General features: G+C 40.5%; 1 protein-coding gene across 10 annotated transcripts in view; it reads right to left on the reverse strand.

The window, feature by feature from the left end:
- The window catches only part of cobl (cordon-bleu WH2 repeat protein), a 308,135-nt gene that overhangs the window by 17,311 nt on the left and 269,682 nt on the right, over positions 1-21,142 (reverse strand). For all 10 annotated transcript variants that reach the window (XM_048552683.1, XM_048552656.1, XM_048552647.1 and 7 more), the window contains one exon: positions 20,995-21,114. In XM_048552683.1, the coding sequence (XP_048408640.1) occupies positions 20,995-21,114 (120 nt within the window). The remainder of the gene's footprint in view (positions 1-20,994; positions 21,115-21,142) is intronic.

Genomic DNA, 21,142 nt, shown 5'->3' on the forward strand with positions numbered 1-21,142 from the left:
TATGACCCTTCTGAAAGTAGGACAAATCTAATCTAGCCAGTTACCATCACAGCACTGAAATCTCAATCATTGGTAAGGCTTTGGAAGGTGTAATTGACAGTGCTTTTGCAGCAGTTACTCAGCAACAGCCTGCTTACTGGTGCTTAGTTTGGGTATTGCAAGGACTTCTCCCAGTTTCAGACCTCATTGTAGACTTGATCCAAACATGGACAAAACAGCTGAGCTGAGAGAGATCAAGCATTTAACCAATGGTGGCACCAATCAGCTCTCATCAAATTTGCCAGTGGATATTGGACAAACACTTATTGGTTTCAGTCCTTTCTGGCACAAAGGAAGATGGTTGTAATTGTTGGAGGGAAATCATCACAGCCCCAAGACATCACTGCACAAATTCCTCTAGGATCATGCTCCTAGATATTGTGCAGTGCATGGATCTGAGCATTGCAAAGATCTGGATCAAGTCCTCATGCTTAAAATGAAATAAGCTCTATTAATCTGTTCTTATACGTCATAATTTAAAATCCTTTGCGACCCAAAATCACGTACTGTCTACCATTTTTCAAGTGTAGTTTCACTGGTGATCTCATTAGTTTAGAATAATTTTTGATCAAAATCCCTTGGATGTGTCAGTTGACAGATCACAACTGGAGACTAATGAACGATCATTTTCATTTGTCTTTTCCCTTCCTCAATGTTACGAACAGAAACATTGTGTACACATTAGCTACATGTTGTTTTATTTCCTTTGTACTTCACATTCAGTAACTTTATTTGCCAGAATTTCCGCCAAGTTATTTATAGATTGAACAAGACAACCAAAACAAAGCATTGCAAAATTTAATTATTCACTACAAACTTTTCTTTTAAATTTATAATTCTTTGTGGACCTTATCACTAAATGATATTTTCAAACCTGTGTGGTAATTTTTCATTCATTCCACAAGCCATTATCTCAAGACAGATTCTCACATATATAACATTATCATTCATGCCACAAACGTATGCGGCTCTGGCTGAATCTAACTATCTCCTTGGCATACAATTGTTACCATTGCTGAATCTCTGACTATCAACATCCTAATGGTTACTTATCATTGGCCAGAAACTGAATATTCAGTAAAGAGTGAATGTAAAATTGCGTAATTGATTTGTCCAGAATAAGGAAATATTTAATTCATTTGCCTGAAACATGTCAAATTTTGAGAGGACTTATCAGCGTGCAAGTTAGTGTACGTTTCCACTCATGGATGTGACTCGAATTAAGGATGCAGTTTAAAATTTCAGTTCATGATTTAAAACAGAGATGAGGAGAAATTCTTTCAAAAGGCAGTTAATCTGTGGAATTCACTTCCTCAAAGAACAATAGTCGCTGGACTATTCAATATATTTATGGTAAGTTAGATTCTTGATATATAAGAATATCAAGTTGTCTGGAGCATGGTCAGGAAAATATAGTTGATGTCACTTTAAAATCTGCCTTGATTTTACCAAAAGGTACAGCGGGCTTGAGGGGCTGATCTGCTACTCCTGTTCCTATGTGTGTGTGTGTAATTATGAATGTATGCTTACAAGAAGCCATACAAAAACCTTTAGCTCATTGCAACACTAGTTTCAGGAAATAATGATGCAGCACATGCGAATAAAGAGTAACAATTTAACATGAAATATTTACAAGTGAAATTTGAAATTTAAAAACCACCATGGCATATTTATAGTCTCAATCAGTGATATGGTAAATGGCATTGTCTGCTGCATTATCAGTGAACAGTAAGTTTTGCCATTGAAAAACTTTGTCTGCTTTAGGATTGTACATGTACTCTGTGAACACTACTTGTACTTTAAACTTTACTTGTAATCATAAGGGAACCAGCAAAATGCAAGAGAGTTGGGTTGGTGCCCATTTTCTGTCCCACTGTTGAGAAAAGCATGCTATGATTAAAATTCTGCCCATGGGTGGGAAATTGAACCTTATAGCATCCAATGTGCTGGCTCAGATGTTGTACATAAAACAAAGAGATGAATAAAAGTTTTGTACAAAAAGGGACAGCAATGACTTTTGTCCAAAAGAAACTGACAAGAAGCATGGGGTAGTAAATTAGGAATGGAAGTAAAATTACAAATTGGATTAATTTTTGATACAAAAACCAAAGAACTGCAGATGCTGTAAATCAGGAACAAAAACAAAGTTGCTGGAAAAGTTTAGCAAGTCTGGCAGCATCTGTGAAGGAGAAAACAGAGTTAATGTTTTGGGTCCAGTGACCCTTCTTTAGAACTGATCGTTTGCTGCCAGACATATTGAGCTTTTCCAGCAACTTTGTTTTTGTTCCTAATTTTTGATACTGTCGGCCTTTACAAAAGAAGTTGCAACTGATCCATATTGAAAGACACCATCAGGACTGAAAAGAGATTATAAGATGCAACTTGAAGTCGCCTCAAGTGACTCGAAGCTTCAGTTGTAAACTCCTGTGGCATGTACCACCAAAAAGGGAAACATGCTGCTGGAGTTTTTCTTATTGCACTCATCAGGCCAAATACAAGAATGCCAAATTTAAAAAAATACTCTAATTTAAACTACAGGAGAAACAGGTGTTGACTGGTTAACAAGTTTACTCTGATTCACTGAGGTTTCACCATGAAGAAAGCAATGGTGAATTCTGGTGAATACAATATTTCCTTCTTTAATTCGAACAATATTGTAGCTGTATGATTGAGCAAATGATCCTCTTGATGGAGAGAGATGGAAGATTCAGCAAACTTATAGTATTTTCAGGCCCATGGAAAGAATGTGTTGTAATAGAAAATAGTGTGCTGAACTTCAGCGTTGTGATGATGACGCTGTCAGAAGGACAATCATTTGAAACTATTTTGCTGGTGAAAGATTAAAGGTAAAGGAAGCTAGGGATTGGAGAAGAATGGTCTATCAGAGAAGTATGTTATCACTTAAATCTGCTGAAAACACAGAAGTTGTACAGGTTACAGGGGTTATTAGATAATTACAGTGCTCAAATGCAATAGACATGGTCAGTTTTAGAATTTTCAGAATTTATTGAAAAAATGCCATGCCATACAGCTGTCACAATCCCAGACCAGACTGCCAACTTTACGTTACGATCTGGTTTTGTTAAGTGGACAAAGTGGGAAATTTGGGAAAAGACAATAAAGCCACAAGATTCCACAGTTTTTAACAAATAACAATAAACTTTATAAAACAATGTTTGAACAATAACACAATTTACAATACACGTACAACTTATGTTCTGACACACCAATTTAACATGTGGTTTATTTGGGTAGTAGGCTGGGATGTGTGACAGCCATCAGATCACATCAAAGAGCAAACGCAATCAAGAAGAAACCCATGGATTTCTTAGTAACTGCAGCTGTTAGTGACACAATGGGCTGCAATTTTTCACTTTTGCTGATCTGGTCTTTAAGCTTCCTCTCAAAAGCTGATCCAATGTGAACTGCATCAACAAATGCTATTATTCTTATCAATCACCTTCCTTTCTTGGATCTACACTCCTCTGGACTCAAACTGCAATCCATGACTCATTCCTTACTCTAACTCTAGTTCATCACTGACAACTAGGTTCACTGTATACTTCTGGGTTTTTCCTCTCACTTCAATCTTGCATAGTTGCATCAAGGAAAAACTGCTTGCAACTTTTTCAATCCTACTCTGAGCAGCACTGAAATATTAAGGCATCCAGGCTTCTTGTAAGTCACTCATGGTTTTGCCAAACACAGAGCCAGCAAACTTCCCATTTTCTTAGCTCCACAAGACTTCTTCTTTGTTCTGGCTCCATTAGTTAGCTGCCCACTAAATCTTATAACATCCTCCTGAGATCTAACAGCACACAGCCATCCAACTACTGTTGAATCCTCACTGAAGACCTCAAACAAAACTTGTGTAGCTCATTTTCTGAAGAAGCTCTTCATCTGAAATGTCAGCTTTTCTGTTCTTCTGATGCTGCCTGGCCTGCTGTGTTCCTCCAGCTCCACACCGTGTAATCTCTGACTCCAGCATCTGCAGTTCTTGCTATCTCATATCTTTGTGTAGCTCACTTGCCTTCACAGCTGTACAACTAAGTGCAGTGCTTCTAACATGCAGTTTACATTTCTCATTCACTCTCATACATGCACTGGCTTTGTCCACTGCTTGTAACCTTTGATTTGCCCTTCCATGACCCCCAAATTGTTCTGGGTGACCTATTTTAAAGTTTAGAATTAACCCTCTCCATATTGCTCCACAAAACTGTGTGTACTAACATTTTAAAACAGTGAAATGAAGTATCCTTGGAACTAAGTACACACTGAAGATTACATTCTCATACAATGCTGAAAATAGATTTCACCACAAAGATCAATCACAAAATCTAAAGTGAGAATTTTCTGATGTCTTGTTCAAGGATCTGCTTAGAAGCAGACAAGGAGCTGACAAAGTTAGACTTTCTAAAGATTGAAACTCATCAGGACACTATTTTTAACACACTGTTAAACTCAGCATTTATATCACTGAGCTACAGACTTAATTGGCAGGCAGAAACTTCATGCAAATATGATACATCAGAGAATTAAAGAATATCTTTAAAACTAGGAGAGCGTGTGTTTGGTACAGGTAAAATCTCAAACATCTTGAGGCTTTAATCTTGGAATTGTCATCAAAAGATTTTTAAGAATAGAAGATATATTAAGACTAACATACAGAAAAGTGATAGACTGATGTTGGAGTCATTGAATTCATTAGCTCGGGTGCAGAAGATGGGATTTTTACAGACTTGACTATCAAGATTTAATTTTATTTTGAAGGATACTGAAAGGTATAATAAGTGTAACATGTATTTTACTAGATGAGTAACTTGGAAAGTATACAAAAATTTCAGAAAATGCAAAATAAAATCCTAATATGCTAGCATGGGAATTTTAATTCGATTTAAAATATTTTCATCAATAAAGTGGCAATAAGTTTGTCAAAAATCTCCACTCGTTCATCTGTGCTCTTTAGCAATGGAAACCTGCCAACCTCATGTTAGTGTGACTCAAGTCCCACAACAACATATTGACACTTTACAGTTATGAAAGAAACATTTTAAATGGACAGAAAATCCTGTGGCACTCATAGACCTATAAGCCCAAATTCGTGATATGTATTTTGAATAGGAGAGAATATGCGTTTAAAAATTTCTTTATTATCATCTTATGTTAACAATTTCTGCTGCACCACTACAAGCTTACATTTTGCAATCTAACCTGCATGGACATTTGTAATTACAATTTCCCTGGATGTAATTAATAAGATAATAATAATAAATTAATAATGATTCTTCTGATTTAAGAAATACATTTCCTACTGACTGTTTTGCACATATCTTTCATGTGTGTTGTATTTTTCAATTTCATACTTACTTTTTGTTTAATAAGCTTTACTCATTGCCACAGCCTATTCTGTATGAGACACCTGGGGAGCAAATTAAGCAAGATAACGTCTGTCATGTATTACACGCTTACCTTTGCAATACTTTCCCACATAGTAACTTATGAAGTCCTAACACCAGTTGGTTGAAGACTAATCACTTTACTCTGAGATGATACAATATTTATGCCTTAACATTTATATTCTGGTTTATAAACATTTCTAAATGTTTCTGTGAAAAAGGTGCAACATTTCATTGTTTTTCAATTTATTTCAGAGTTGCTGAATCTACTGTTTGCACATCTGTTGTTGTTCCCTGTCATTACCTTGTCACACTTGATCAAAGTTTTGGCAGTGACGTGTTTCAAAACACAATATGTATTTCAGTACAGCACTAGATTCTTTCAATTCCATCACGTAAAGCAAGGAAGATAACATGCTCTGAAAGCAAGTTCTTTTCTGGGTTGATCATATTTTGACAAGAATGACGTTGTCATGTCTTTAAATTTTAAACTAGTTTTTATCTCCAAGCATGTTTTTCCTTTACTCTTATGATGATAGATGAAACATATTCAAACTATCAGCAAGACGATTTCAGACTTAGAATGCTGAAGATATTTCCTGCGCACATTTTGTCAGATATTTTTCTCTTGTTTAGATATTGCCAATTAGGCAGTGCTAGGAGATTAAGACCACTGTGGTTTATGCAATCTTCCACACCTCAAGGTCATTATTCATACATCTGGGCTCGATAGCACCCTTCTTGTGGTAATAGTGTTCATCATTGTTATTCAGGTAAATGCAACCACACACAACCAACCAAGACTCAAGGATTACAGTCCTCTCAATTGCATGCACCACGTCCACTTATCAAACTACTAAATATTCCTGCTCTCTGTACTTACTACTCACCCAATGAGGATACCTCACCACCTCTCTTGCCCTTTGTTCTTCCCACACAATGAAAAAGGATACCTCACCATGTCTCCTGCTCTGGCATCAACACTAGCTGCCCTTCCATCATACTCAAACCCCACTCCCCACTGCACAAACCCCCCACCACGCCCATTATGTCATTGCAGGAAAATATGGCTCATAACTAGGCCAAAAAGACCAAGACCAGTGATGGGGTGGGTTGCATAAGGTCCTTCACTGTATTAGGAGAACATTCTTGAACTGGTTGGAAAAGAATAGGGCCATTTAGTGAGGGAGCAGGAGACCTCAATGCCCAGTCAACTTCATTGTGCTACATTGCATCCAGCAACACGAGTTCTAAATCAATCTGAATCTGCACAAGCTGCTCTCCCTCTGACATACCTAATTCCTTCTCTTCTCTAGTCCAGGCACAAGCGCAACCCAGTTGAAGGGGATGAACTAGTCTCTGGGCAGGATACTCTCAGTACAGCTGGCTTCTAGGCCCAACCACGCCCCTGGGCAGATACCCAAGTCTTTCAGTCCTATGACAGAGCAGACTCCCACCATCCCAGCTGAGACTGTCAGGATTGCATTTAGTTGTGATGGGAGGGAAGGAAGAAAATAAACTTACATTGTGCATGTAAGTGCCATGGATGACAGATAATGCATTTTTGTAAATATGTATTCACTTGCACTCTTAAAATGCCTGCTAGTGTCTGTCAACAATGTGAAATATGAGCTGCCTCTTCAGATATTTCATTTTTAAAATAAGACGTAAGAGCCATCTTTTGCTTATCTGTTTCAAACAACTACATATTGACTGCCGATAGATTCTAAATGAGCTAAATGCAATGAGACAGGGTTGTGCTAGGTTCTGATCTGCAAACAACATTCTACACTCACACCCACCTTGTAAATGAGAGCCTGGAATCAGTGATGATTCTCCACATTTCTGTAGGAAAAGGTTCATTTTATTTATCAGCTTTTATCAAGGGAGCACAACCATTCAAAGCTGGGAGCTATACAATGTGCAATTCTCAGTCCATTCTCCCTCATAATGCAAGGGCTTGCCACAAAAGATGCAGAACACACTCTCTCATGTTAAACACCATCTTATTAGATGCTCAAGCATGTCAAGGCGATTTAGCAGTCTACAAGCACTCTGAAAGATTAAAGTTTCCCCAACAATGGAAGGGTCAAAAGGAGAGGCCTCAGGAATCCTTTCAACCTGTTGAATAGCATGAGCAATTTCAGTGGAGAATATTTGCATTTCATACACTGACTGAAGTCTTAAAGGCTACCTAATCTTAACATCGTGTCTGTTAGTTCTCTGTCTCCCTGACTGCTGCTTTTTCCCAAACAATCAGTAGGACATGTAATACGTAGATACTTTAAAGTGGGATCATCCGGAAGATATTAAGAGCACAATCAATTGGGTAGCAAAACATTTATTCAGTAACAGAAAATGTCAAGGACTGCAACAAAAACAAAGTCCTTATAACCTTTGCACTAACCATGGATCACTTGCCATATAATCAACAGAGTGTTAAACAATGAGTTGAACCTCAAATCTAGCTAATTCATCCTGGCAGGAGGTTTCAATCTAGCTCTCTACGCCTTCTTGCACTCAATGAAGCATTGCTGTGTTACGCTCTCTTGGATGTTTCTCCTCGTCACTGACCTGATCCTCATTCTCATCTTTGTCCTCGGTAGACTGCTATCAATCTCTCATTTCCCCTGCATCCAGAATACCTCACGTTTGATGGCTCCATAAAGTTGTGAAGAGCACACTACATCTATAATGATGTGGCACACTCCTATGAGGTATTTGGGTATACCTCACTGGAGCAGTCCAGGCACTGAAAACCCATTTTAAGGACTGTTCCACAATGATCCTGGTTGAGGCATGAGTAACATCGTATCTTTGTTCGACACTAATGTGAAGGTTTCATAAAGATACCATCAGCCATGTTTGGAGCAAATACGACCATCAAACCATAAGGCACAGGAGTGGAAGTAAGGCCATTCGGCCCATCAAGTCCACTCCGCCATTTAATCACGGCTGATGGGCATTTCAACTCCACTTCCCTGCGCTCTCCCCATAGCTCTTGATTCCTTGTGAGATCAAGAATTTATCGATCTCTGCCTTGAAGACATTTAACATCCCGGCATCCACTGCGCTCCGTGGCAATGAATTCAACAGGCCCGCCACTCTTTGGCTGAAGAAATGTCTCCTCACTTCCATTTTAAATTTACCCCCTCTAATTCTAAGGCTGTGCCCACTGGTCCTAGTCTCCCTGCCTAACGGAAACAACTTCCCAGCGTCCACCCTTTCTAAGCCATACATTATCTTGTAAGTTTCTATTAGATCTCCCCTCAACCTTCTAAACTCTAATGAATACAATCCCAGGATCCTCAGCCGTTCATCGTACGTTAAACCTACCATTCCAGGGATCATCCGTGCGAATCGCCGCTGGACATGCTCCAGCGCCAGTATGTCCTTCCTGAGGTGTGGGGCCCAAAATTGGACACAACGTTCTAAATGGGACCTAACTAGAGCTTTATAAAGTGTCAGAAGCACATCACTGCTTTTATATTCCAACCCTCTTGAGATAAATGACAACATTACATTTGCTTTCTTAATCACAGACTCTACCTGCAAGTTAACCTTTAGAGAATCCTGAACCAACACTCCCAGATCCCTTTGTACTTCTGCTTTATGAATTTTCTGACCGTTTAGAAAATAGTCCATGCCAGTATTCTTCTTTCCAAAGTGCAAAACCTTGCATTTGCTCACGTTGAATTTCATCAGCCATTTTCTGTACCACTCTCCTAAACTGTCTAAATCTTTCTGCAGCCTCTCCACCTCCTCAGTACTACCTGCCTGTCCACCTATCTTTGTATCATTGGCAAACTTTGCCAGAATGCCCCCAGTCCCTTCATCTAGATCATTAATAGATAAAGTGAACAGCTGCCGCCACAACACTGAACCCTGCGGGACACCACTTGTCACTGGTTGCCATTCCGAAAAAGAGCCTTTTATCCCAACTCTCTGCCTTCTGTCAGACAGTCAATCCTCAATCCAAGCCAGTAGCTCACCTCGAACACCATGGGCCCTCATCTTACTCAGCAGCCTCCCGTGAGGCACCTTATCAAAGGCCCTTTGGAAGTCCAGATAGATAACATCCACTGGGTTTCCCTGGTCTAACCTACTTGTTACCTCTTCAAAGAATTCTAACAGGTTTGTCAGGCATGACCTCCCTTACTAAATCCATGCTGACTTGTTCGAACCCGACCCTGCACTTCCAAGAATTTAGAAATCTCATCCTTAACAATGGATTCTAGAATTTTACCACCAACTGAGGTTAGGCTAATCGGCCTATAACTTTCCATTTTTTGTCTTGATCCTTTCTTAAACAAGGGAGTTACAACAGCAATGTTCCAATCACCTGAGACTTCCCCAGACTCCAGTGACTTTTGAAAGATCACAATCGAAGCCTCTGGTATTTCCTCAGCCACCTCCATCAGAGCTCTCGGATGTAGCCCATCGGGGCCAGGAAATTTAACAATTTTTTGACCTTTTAGCTTTTCTAGCACTCTCTCTTTTGTAATGGCTACCATACTCAACTCTGCCCCCTGACTCTCCTTAATTGTTGGGATATGACTCATGTCTTCCACTGTGAAGACTGACACAAAGTACTTATCAAGTTCTTCAGCTATTTCCTTATCTCCCATCACTAGCGTTCCAGCATCAATTTGGAGCAGCCCAATGTCTACTTTTGCCTCTTGTTTATTTCTTATGTATTGAAAGAAACTTTTACTATCATTTCTAATATTACTGGCTAGTCTACCTTCATATTTGATCCTCTCCTTCCTTATTTCTCTCTTTGTTATCCTCTGTTTGTTTTTGTAGCCTTCCCAATCTTCTGATTTCCTAGTGCTCTTGGCCACTTTTTCTTTTATACATTTCCTGACTTCCTTTGTCACCCATGGCTGTCTAATCCCACCCCGGATAATCTTTCTTTTCTTTGGGATGAACCTCTGTACTGGGTCCTCAATTACACCCAGAAACTCCTGCCATTGTTGCTCTACTGTCTTCCCCACGAGGCTCTGCTTCCAGTCGATTTTCGTCAATTCCTCTCTCATGCCCCTGTAATTACCTTTATTTAACTGTAATACCATTACATCCAATTTTGCCTTCACTCTCTCAAACTGCAGACTGAACTCTACCATATTATGATTGTTGCCTCTTAAGTGTTCCCTTACTTTAAGATCTTTTACATAGCACTAAGTCCAGAATAGCCTGCTCCCTTTTGGGCTCCATCACAAGCTGTTCCAAAAAGCCATCCTGCAAACATTCCATGAATTCCCTTTCTTTGGATCCACAGGCAACATTATTCATCCAGTCCACCTGCATGTTGAAGTCCCCCATGATCACCGTGACCTTGCCTTTCTGACATGCCCGATTTATTTCCTGGTGCATCTTGCGCCCCTGGTCCTGATCACTGTTAGGAGGTCTGTACATAACTCCCATTCTGGTTTTTTTGCCTTTGTCGTTCCTCAACTCCACCCACACAGACTCCACATCCTCTGACCCTATGTCATTCAGTGCCGTAGATTTAATTTCATTTTTAACAAGGCAACCCCGCCCCCCCCCCCACCCACCTCCCTGTCTTTTCGATAAATCGTAAACACTTGGATGTTTAACTGCCAGTTCTGAACTCCCTGCAACCATGTCTCTGTGATGCCTACCACATCATAATCATTCAAGAGGATTTGTGCTGTTAATTCATCTACTTTGTTTCGAATACTACAAGCATTTAGGTAAAGTGCCTTAATGCTAACTTTCTTATCATTATTAGAGATATTGGAAATCCTAAGATTGCTTAAGCTATCCTTCCTTTTTGCTGTATTCCTAGTCTGCCTCGAGCTCAAACCCACCTGTACACATGCTATCCTGCTGCTTATCTTTCCATTTAACTCCATACTTCCTGTCGTTTTCGCTTTCCCTTCCTCCTGACTCAGAAGGTTAAAGTCCTACTGACCACCTTATATATCCTTTTCGCGAAAACACTGGTTCCAGATCAGTTCAGGTGGAGTCCCTCCCAACGGTACAGATCCCCCAGATTCCAAAACGGATGCCAATGCTCCATGAAATGGAATCCCTCTTTCCCACACTAGTCCCTTAGCCACGTGTTTACTTCCCTAACTTTCTTATCCCTATGCCAAATGGCAAGTGGCTCAGGCAGTAATCCGGAGATTATGACCCTTGAGGACCGGTACTTCAATCTCTTTCCTAGTGCTTGATAATCCCTGAACAGCTCCTCTACCCTAGCTTTGCCCATGTTGTTAGTCCCAACGTGGACCACAACAACTGGATCCTCCCTCTCCCCCTCCAATATCCTTTGAACCCGGTCAGAGATGCCCGCACCCTGGCACTGGGCAGGCAACACACCATGCAGGACTCCTGATCCGGCTTGCATAGGATACTATCTGTCCTTCTAATTATAGAATCCCCTGTAACAGCTACCTGTCTTTTTGATCCCCCCTCCTGAATGGCCTTCTGCCCCATGCTGGGCACGAGGCTATTTAAGCACTTATCTTGAAGCCAGCGGTCCTTTTTTCAGCAGAGAGCGGTGGGAGCTCGGCCGTAGTAAACTCGGAGCAGAGAGGCAGTTGGGAAGGTAAGTGATTGCTATTTAAGCACTTACCTCAAAGCCCCAAGTCCTACACAGTGGGACCTCCCTCCCACCCTCCTCCTCTAACCTAATTAAGAGTCCACAGACTCGCAGCAAGATGAGCAGGAGCGTCGACCAGAGGCCTACAGGGGGGTGAGTCTCTGCTTTAAACTTTAGAAAAACCTACCTCGACCAGCAGAGCCCTCCATTTCTGTTCCAGCAGCAGGAAGTGTGGGAGCTCTAACCAAGAAGGACTCTCGTGTGTTGTTAAGGTCAGGCTTTTCAATTTATATTTCTTGTGTATCATGTCATTGATTAAAAGTTTAATTGCTTAATTGAAAAAGCCCGTAGCAGAAAAGTACTGGAAATTATTTAATACATAAGTTGTAAAAGTTAACTAAATAAGTACTAATGGCTGGACAGGTGATGTGCTGTAGCTGTATGATGTGGGAGCTGGCTGATCCCATTGTGAACGGCAGCGACCACATCTGCAGCAAGTGTTGGTTGCTGGAAGAACTCTGGATCAGAATTAATGATCAGGAATCTGAGCTTCAAACTCTGCAGCACAACCGGGAGGGGGAGAGTTACCTGGACACTTAGTTTCAGGAGGCAGTCACACCCGGTAGATTAAGTAATTCAAATTCAATAAGTGTTGGGGGACAACAGGGTGTGACTGTAAGTGAGGCGGGTAGGGGGATTCAGAGTTCAGGAGTGCAGGAGCCACAGCCCTTGACCTCGACCAACAGGGATGAGATTCTTGTTCCCTGTATGGATAAGGGAAAGGACTGTGGACACGATGTGGACTGTGAACAAATTGATATTGTCTACCGGCAGCTTATCTCTGTATGGCCACTAGGAATCTATGAGCTGTATAGTATGTAAGGATCATAGCAGGTCCTTGGATATCTAGCACAAACCTCAAGCTGCAACTCTTTATAAGTGCAAGATAACACTTCTGCTCCTACATTCAAAACCTCTTGTTGCAGCAGAGTCCAACATTCCAGCTAGAGTGTGTTCACTCCGTCTTTTCTTCTTTTCTACCTCTGAGTGATTTATTTTCTTCTTCGCTGGCAATGATTCCTGGCCTCCCGCGAGAAAAAATTCCCAGCCCTCCAGCGACCACTCCAGGCCTCCAGCAACAAATCCCAGCCTCCAGCAATGACTCCCAGCTTGGCTCAGCAGCCTCCCATAATGGCGTGGCAACCTCCCGGGCTGGCGCAGCAGCATTCCAGTGTGGTGTGACAATCTAGCGGCCTGGCATAGCAGCTTCCTGCCTTGGCAACCTCCTAGCCTGGCAGAGTGGCCTCCTGGCATGGTGTTCTCAGCCCAACGTGGCGGTCTGCAGCGATCTCTCAGCCTTATGGTTCTCAAGGTGAAGCCCATCATGGTCTGGAGCCACTGCCCAAGGCAGACTGGGGCATAGCTGCCAGTGGGGTCTGTTGTTCTGAAATTTGATTTTTGCAATGCCACACATTTTATTTCTGTATTGTCTGAAATCTTATAACTACAGAAGCTGTACCAAGGTACCTTGTATCCTGGTTGGTGCTGTAAGTGACGACATATGAACTTTTCACTATATTCATTAATTATATGTGACAAGAAAGGCTAATTCTAAATTCTAATGAGGGTCAACTTTCAACTGCTTACTTAATTGCTTGCTTTACCTGCATGTTAATTTTTAGTAACACATGATCATGAATACACCCCGATTTCTTCTGAAGTTCAACATTATCTAGCCTCTCACCATTTGAATGAAAAACCTGCAAAATGGATGATCTCATTTCTCCAAACAGCCAAAATTTTGCCCACTCCCTTCACATCTCAAAAAAAATCTTAAAGTGTTTAAGCATTTGATTCTCTTAGATGGATGTTAACTGCAGTTGAAAACAGTTTTGTCGCAATTCTTGATTAACATTTATAATGTTACTGTGGAATATATGCAATAATTGTAATTATCATTACTTTGCACAGAGTTTGTCATGATACTTTCAAAAACAGGTGAGCACAAAAAGTTTACAATCATCTTAGATCATCGTAGCTAATTTCAATAACTTTAAACAGGTCTGCTGGGTAAAATATTAGTGACAAATCTAGGATTATTAATTGCTGTTACTTTAAAGAAAATGGCTGATATAGCCATTAAATAATGTAAGTAATTTCTGCGCAAAACATGATAAAATTCACACCATAATAACTCTTCAGAGAATATTACATTATCACTGTTTGTAATTGTCATTTAGTTATAGCGATAGTGAGACTGATGAAAATTGTGTGAGGCATGGCTGTTGGTAAACATTACCTTTGATTGAACATTATCTGAGTGTTGAGTGCCCAATTAAACTTTGCTTGTTCTACAATAATGCATCCCCTCAGGCTGAAGTATGCATCTAATGTTTTTACAACCCCTTCATATAAAGCAATGTTTTAATTCATCCTCTGTCTGACAAGACGTAATTTGTAATACTGCCCATGGTCTTGACAAGCAAACTGACTGGTTCTTTGCTCGGATTTTCTCTTAGTGCCAATGCAGGTCAGTATCTCTTAAATCTTCAATGCCAGTTCATTGACTTTGTAGCCTGATTCAGGCCTGTTATGTGTCTGAAGCACATTGGTAAAGTCAAGGTTTTCTCTATTGCTTCCCTTTACTTGAGCTACATTCCATATGATTTTTCAATAGCAGGTCATTTCTTCTCCCATTGTCCTTTCGTTTGCCACCTTTTCAAGAACCGAGTTTTCACTTGATGTCTCTATGCCTCATGCCACCATCTATTATTGCCATCTGTGATCGTTATTTAGTTAATTTCTCCTCATCGCTCATATCTTTAAGCTGTGACCCCTGGTTCTGTACTATACTAGGTATGCCTGTAAGATAATGTATCTTATATACCTAAGACTAACCCTTTACACTACATTTTCACCAAGTCACTGACTTTATTCAATATTTTATTTATATTATTCTAAAGTATAACCCCAATTTCCTGATCAGTAACAGCTAGAATTGAACAAACATGAGTATACCTAACATACAGGGAATACTAAGGGAAGAGTAGCACAAAAGTGATTTATTAGAGTAAAAGTCATGCTAAATTTTGGCATCAAAGGCCAACCTGAACAGAGGTATTGCACACGGAAACTATGTGATAACATGGAAACCTACTTGTTGCCAGGTCTAAAAAACTGCCCATCCAGTAGCAATGTATAAGAATTTTTCTGTAAAAGTGCTGCAGGAAGTGCACTCCAGTTTGTACTGATGCAATTTGTTTTCCTCCATTAAAGAAATAATGCATTTGGTTTGATGCATCACTGAAGGGAAGGAAGACAGAATTGGAACAATATATAAACTTCCTCCAGCACTTTAATTGCAATTGAAGATGCAGGGTGCATATTTCACTGAAGACTTGGTAATTGCTAATAAGCTGATTGCAAATTTGAAAATTGTCTTTCTAGTTGACTTTGGTTGAAGTTGCACTGTGAGGAGGACACAAAGAGTCTGCAAGTGGATAAGCAGGTTAAGTGAGTGGGCACAAATTTGGCAGATAGAGCATAATCTGGGAATTGTGACATAATTCACTTTGGGAAGAAGAATATAAAAGCAAAATATTACTTAAAAAGAGAGAAATTATAGAATGCTGGACTACAGAGTTATCTGGGTGTCCTTGTATGGGAATTATTAAAATGAACAAGCAGGTAGAACAGCTAAATTGGCAAATGAAATCAGAGATAATGGGAACTACAGATGCTGGAGAATACGAGATAACAAAGTGTAGAACTAGATGAACACAGCAGGCCAAGCTGCATCTTAGGAGCACAAAAGCTGATGTTTCGGGCCTGGAACCTTCATCAGAAAAGGGGGATGGGGAGAGGATTCTGAAATAAATAGGGAGAGAGGGGGATGTGGACCGAAGATGGATAGAGGAGAAGATAGGTAGAGAGGAGAGTATGGGTTTTATAACCGGAGATTGGTGGGGTGGTATGTGAGGACGAGGTGCTTTTGGCGGATTATTGTGGGGGTGGGGAGTGAGGGATGAGGTGCAGGAAATGTGGGAGACACGGTCGAGGGCGTTCTCGACCACTGATGGGGGGGAAGTTGCGGTCCTCGAAGAACGAGGACATCTGGGATGTACGGGAATGGAATGCCTCATCCTGGGAGCAGTTGCAGTGGAGGTGAAGGAATCGGAAATAAGGGGTGGAAATTTTGCAGGAAGGTGGGTGGGAGGAGGTGTATTTCAGGTAGCTGTTGGAGTCGGTTTTATATCCAGAGGTTGGTGGGGTGGTATGTGAGGACTAGGGGTTTTATATCCGGAGGTTGGTGGGGTGGTATGTGAGGACTAGGGGTCTCCATCTATCTTGTCCTCTATCCATCTTTGGTCCGCCTCCCCCTCTCTCCCTATTTATTTCAGAATCCTCTCCCAATCCCCCTTTTCTGATGAAGGGTCTAGGCCTAAAATGTCAGCTTTTGTGCTCCTAAGATGCTGCTTGGCCTGCTGTGTTCATCCAACTCCACACTTTGTTATTATGGCAAATGAAATGTTGGCCTAATCTGCAATAGCAGAAGTTAGGAATTCATGCTACAACTGGAGATGGTACAAGGTATTGATGATACACATCTTTAGTATAGTATACAGATTTGTTCTCCTAACATAAAGAAGAATATACTGCCCTAGGGGGACTTCATAGAAGGCTCACTATGAAAGGTGAACAGGTTGGGACTATACTCAATGTGATTTAGAAGAATAAGAGTTGATCTAATTGAAACATGATAAACTCTGAGGGCGCTTGAACAATGTTTTCTCTTAGCTGAAGGCAATGCTTGCGCACAGCCGTTCCAATGTTTTGCATATCTATTGTGGTATTAACTTCTGCCCCTGGATGTTGCTGCTGCACACAGGCCTCAGAGGCCCAAGCAGCCAGTCAGAAAACGAGAGGTAGTCCTGGGCATGAGAGTTACATTTTGAAAACCCTCCTTGGGTAATCTAGAACTAAGGAGCACAGTTCCAGAATAACAGGTCTCACGTTTAACACATACATGAGGAGGAATTTTCTTCTCTTCCAAGTGCTAATCTTTAGAATTCTCTATTCCAAAAGCAGTGGAGGCTGGGTCAGTAGTTGACTTTGAGAGTTTTTTAATCTACAAGGAATTCAAGGGTCATGGGGACAGTCAAGAAGGTAGAGTTGAAGCCACGATCAGCCATAATCCTACTGAATGATGGAGCAGGTACAAAGGGCCAAATGACCTACTCCTCCTCCTATTTCTTATATCCCTATGGTGCTGAAGAGCAACAAACTCTGCCGGAAAGGCAGAGACCAAGACATTGGGAGATATGTAGGACAGAGTATAGGACAGGAAGAACAGAGGTCATATTCTTAAAATAGGAAGATGGAGAGACAGTCACCTGTACATGGCCAACAAACAGTGCTGCAGCAAACTAGGGCCCTCTGGTCAAAATCTTTATAGCAGAAATCTCATACCTCAAAGCACTGGTCTCTATGCCCTTCCAGTAAGCATCAAATCACTGTACCTTTCAACACCTTTTTTTCTGGCTTCTCCTGAGGAGTAGCTAAAGACTTTGGTGGTATATCACAAACGTCTGCCAGCCAGTTCATCGCTTACACTGTGGATGACTTATTTGCCACAAGCAAAAGCATACCACATGATTTCATCATGATAGATGTGATGGTTCAGGAGTTCCTTCAATAAAACTGAGACATCTTTGTGGCACTACCCATGGGTTATCCACTCATAGATCTTTCATGGAGAATGCTATGGCTGCTATTCCAAGACAACTTCAAAGGAGACAGCAATTATTATTTCATCGGTAAGCTCAGCAATTCACAGGGAGATGCAGCAGGTGATTATCCACTCCACAGGCAGAGGCATATTTTGTGAGCGTGGGTGGGTGTCCCTTGAAGCCTTTGATCTGCTGAAATCTGCAATCCAGATGCAGGCTCACCCATCTCAGTTTGTGTTGCTGCTGGCTTTGGGATTACAACATTGTGGGTAACATTCCAGACTAATCAGCAGGTACCTAGGTGTAGACTGGCTAACGTCCAGAAAAATTTCTAGAAGATAATTGTGAAACCCAGTCACATGATTATAGCACATTTTTGTTTGAGTGTTTACTATTTTCTTTTTGAAAACAATCACTGATTATTTATATAAATATGTTCTGCTAATTGGTTTTTACTTTGTACATGAGAGGTAAGTGACACTTCAAAATGGAAGAACCCTACTTCCAACCTTTTAAAATTTAAACAAACACTGTGGGAAGAGGAGCAATGTGGAAACGAGGTATTCTATGGGCTTATATAGCAGTAAGTAGCAGTGAAGAATTATATGCCCGCCTGAATCACTGGTGTCTTTGGCTCACGAGTGGCAATTACAAGCAGCTGGACTGGCCTTGATAGCATGTGAGAAACTGCAGGGTGACTAGAAAGTTCCAGTCTACATCAATTTGATTTGTTTTACTCGGGGAGAGTGGCCCACATTGGTGGTCGCTAAACAGGTAATGCAGAGGCCCCAGTTTGATTGTTTGAAGACAGGAGTTAAAATCCCACAAAAGCAGCTGGTAGAATTTAAGTTCAATTAAAAAAAAACTGGAATTGAAAACTAGTCTCAGTAACAATGACCATGAAACTATCATTGCTTGTTATATAAGCACATGAACCCTTTATCTGGTCTGCTCTACATGTGAATCCACAGTCGTAACAATGTGGTTCACTTTTACCTGTATTATGAAATAGCCTAACCACTCAATTCAAGGGCAGTTACGGTTCAGCACTAAATGTCCACATGCTAATAAATAATGTAAAAATGTAGATTTCATCTTTCATCTCTCCTCAGCAAAAATGTCGCAACAGCAAAAAAGAGCAAGAAATGCCAGCTGGGTATTTTCACCCCTCCAACCCACATCTCTATCCAGTTCCAACAAGACCTAAAGCTTCAGCCCAGAGTTTGTACTCATAATCTTCACCTGGTTTTTGTCTTTTTATATTTTCACTGGTCTTACATGTATTTTGAGCAACCTTTGATTTCATTTCTTGGAATGTACGTGTTGCTACCCTCACAGAGTAAACTTTGGTTTTTAGAACAGTGCTTCTGAACACTCTTGAACAACACTCCTCATCTATCAATATTTTTACATAAATAAAGTTTGTCAGTGGTGGCTCAGTGGAGGACCCTCAGCTCTGAGTCAATTGATTATGGCTAAATACTACCGTAGACAGAAGTGAATAATAGACTTTGCTGTTATACTGGGGTCTAAGAAGTGTTGCACTGACTTTCAGTGGTGATGTTTGAGGTCTCTCTCACCTCTCAGGTGGACATAGAATATCTCATGAGAGGAGGAACAAGACTTCTCCAATCATTCTGAGCAATATTTATCCCTCAACCAACATCACTGATCATTATATAATTTATATTTGTGGGTCCTTGCTGTGAGAAAATCAGCAGCCGCAGTACCTACAATTCCGTTAAGATGCCTTAACCTGAAAGGCAAGTCAGCCCGAAAGTTATCCTGGATTCCTCCACTGATATTACAAATAACTGCTGGAACAGTCTGTCCTAAAAAGTGTTATGAAGACTCAGATTCACATTGATATCTTTCTTGTGGATTACAAGTAACTATTGGAACAGTATATCCTCTACAGAAGTAATCTGGAGGTCAACTCAACAGCAGTTTATTTCCCGAATGAACTATATAGTCTCAGCAGTCAGCAAAAGCCTCAGTGGAGAATTATGTGTTTTTGTTCTGTGACTCCAGATGTGGAGACACATTGGAAAAAACTACTCCTTAGTTCAGAAAATGATAAAAGGAAGAAAAAGGACATTTGAATTGCAATCCTTGGTGCTCCTCATTAATCAATATTTTAAACCTCGTTCCAATTTCCAAGACAGGGTTACCCTTTGTAATTTTTGATCGCTTGGAATGGTGTAGATGGAGGCTGGAATGTTGGGTTCCCATATTGACACAACAGCATTATCAGCAACATGTGCAGGCATTAGTGCAGGCACTACTTCTAACAATACAGTACACATTTCAGCCAGAAGCTGGAAACTAACAAACATATCTCAAGTGGGAAAGGCAGAGCCACAAGCAGAATCCATGATCTTCAGATGAAAATTCTGGCTGCATGTTCAATTAAATTTGCCTGCTATCTTCCTTAATGCTAATTGATGCTAGCTTTACAAGAGTGGCTTCTAATTGGTGGAGACCATTGTTGATTTCTGACATCATCCAGCTGATTTCCTTTTGCCTGTCTTGCCCAGAGAAGGATTTCTGTGCATGCAGGAGCTTCTCAGTGCACTGCTTAACAGTTAGCAAGTAGGTGGCATTCCGATTATCAGAGAGCAGCACAAGATGCTGTTTTTTTAAAACGGATAGTAAATGAAATGGGAGGGCCAGGACCAAGGAAACAGGAAGTATGTAGGGAGATGCTGATTCTACATGAAAGCCTGGAAATGTGAAGATCTAGACATTCAGGCAATTTGGATAAAACTACGTCTGCCATGAGAAATGCAAGGATAGGTGGGGTGAGTCTGGGTGGGATGCTCTTTGGAGAGTTAGTGTGGACATGTTGGACCAAATGGCCTGTTTCCACAGTGTAGAGATTCTATGATTTAAAAGCAGCTATGTGCAACACATACAGATTTTTTTTAGCATTTCCCAGACTTTTGGAGCTTTCATGTAGACCTTTCATATTTTGCTACAAAATACAGAAGGGCTATTGTACTTGATATAGATAAATACAATACTGAAGACTGTGTTCTAATGAAGTGGATCATTTTTACATTCTGCAATTAAAAAGTGTTACATATTTGGAACTCCAGCTTTCAATTCTAACAGTTGTAATTAAACAGGTTTTATTGTTATTGAATAATTTAAAAATAAAACGCTAAAGTTTCCAACAAATGCTTAAACTTTCAACTGTAAGAAAAGCCAAAAAAGTTGTAGCAGTAAGATCAATATACATCACTGACACTCTTCCTACCTTTTTCAGTTTTGTGATTCCACTGTGTTCTATAATTGATGCCAAAAGTGCAGAGTGTTCATTCTCTGGTGCAATAGATGAATCATTTTTAAGATTACCATTTATCACTGTACCAGAAATCTGGGAAAAATAAGGCATAGAAACAGCA

The sequence above is a fragment of the Stegostoma tigrinum genome, chromosome 2 (assembly GCF_030684315.1).
Source record: "Stegostoma tigrinum isolate sSteTig4 chromosome 2, sSteTig4.hap1, whole genome shotgun sequence".
Classification (NCBI taxonomy): Eukaryota; Metazoa; Chordata; class Chondrichthyes; order Orectolobiformes; family Stegostomatidae; genus Stegostoma; species Stegostoma tigrinum.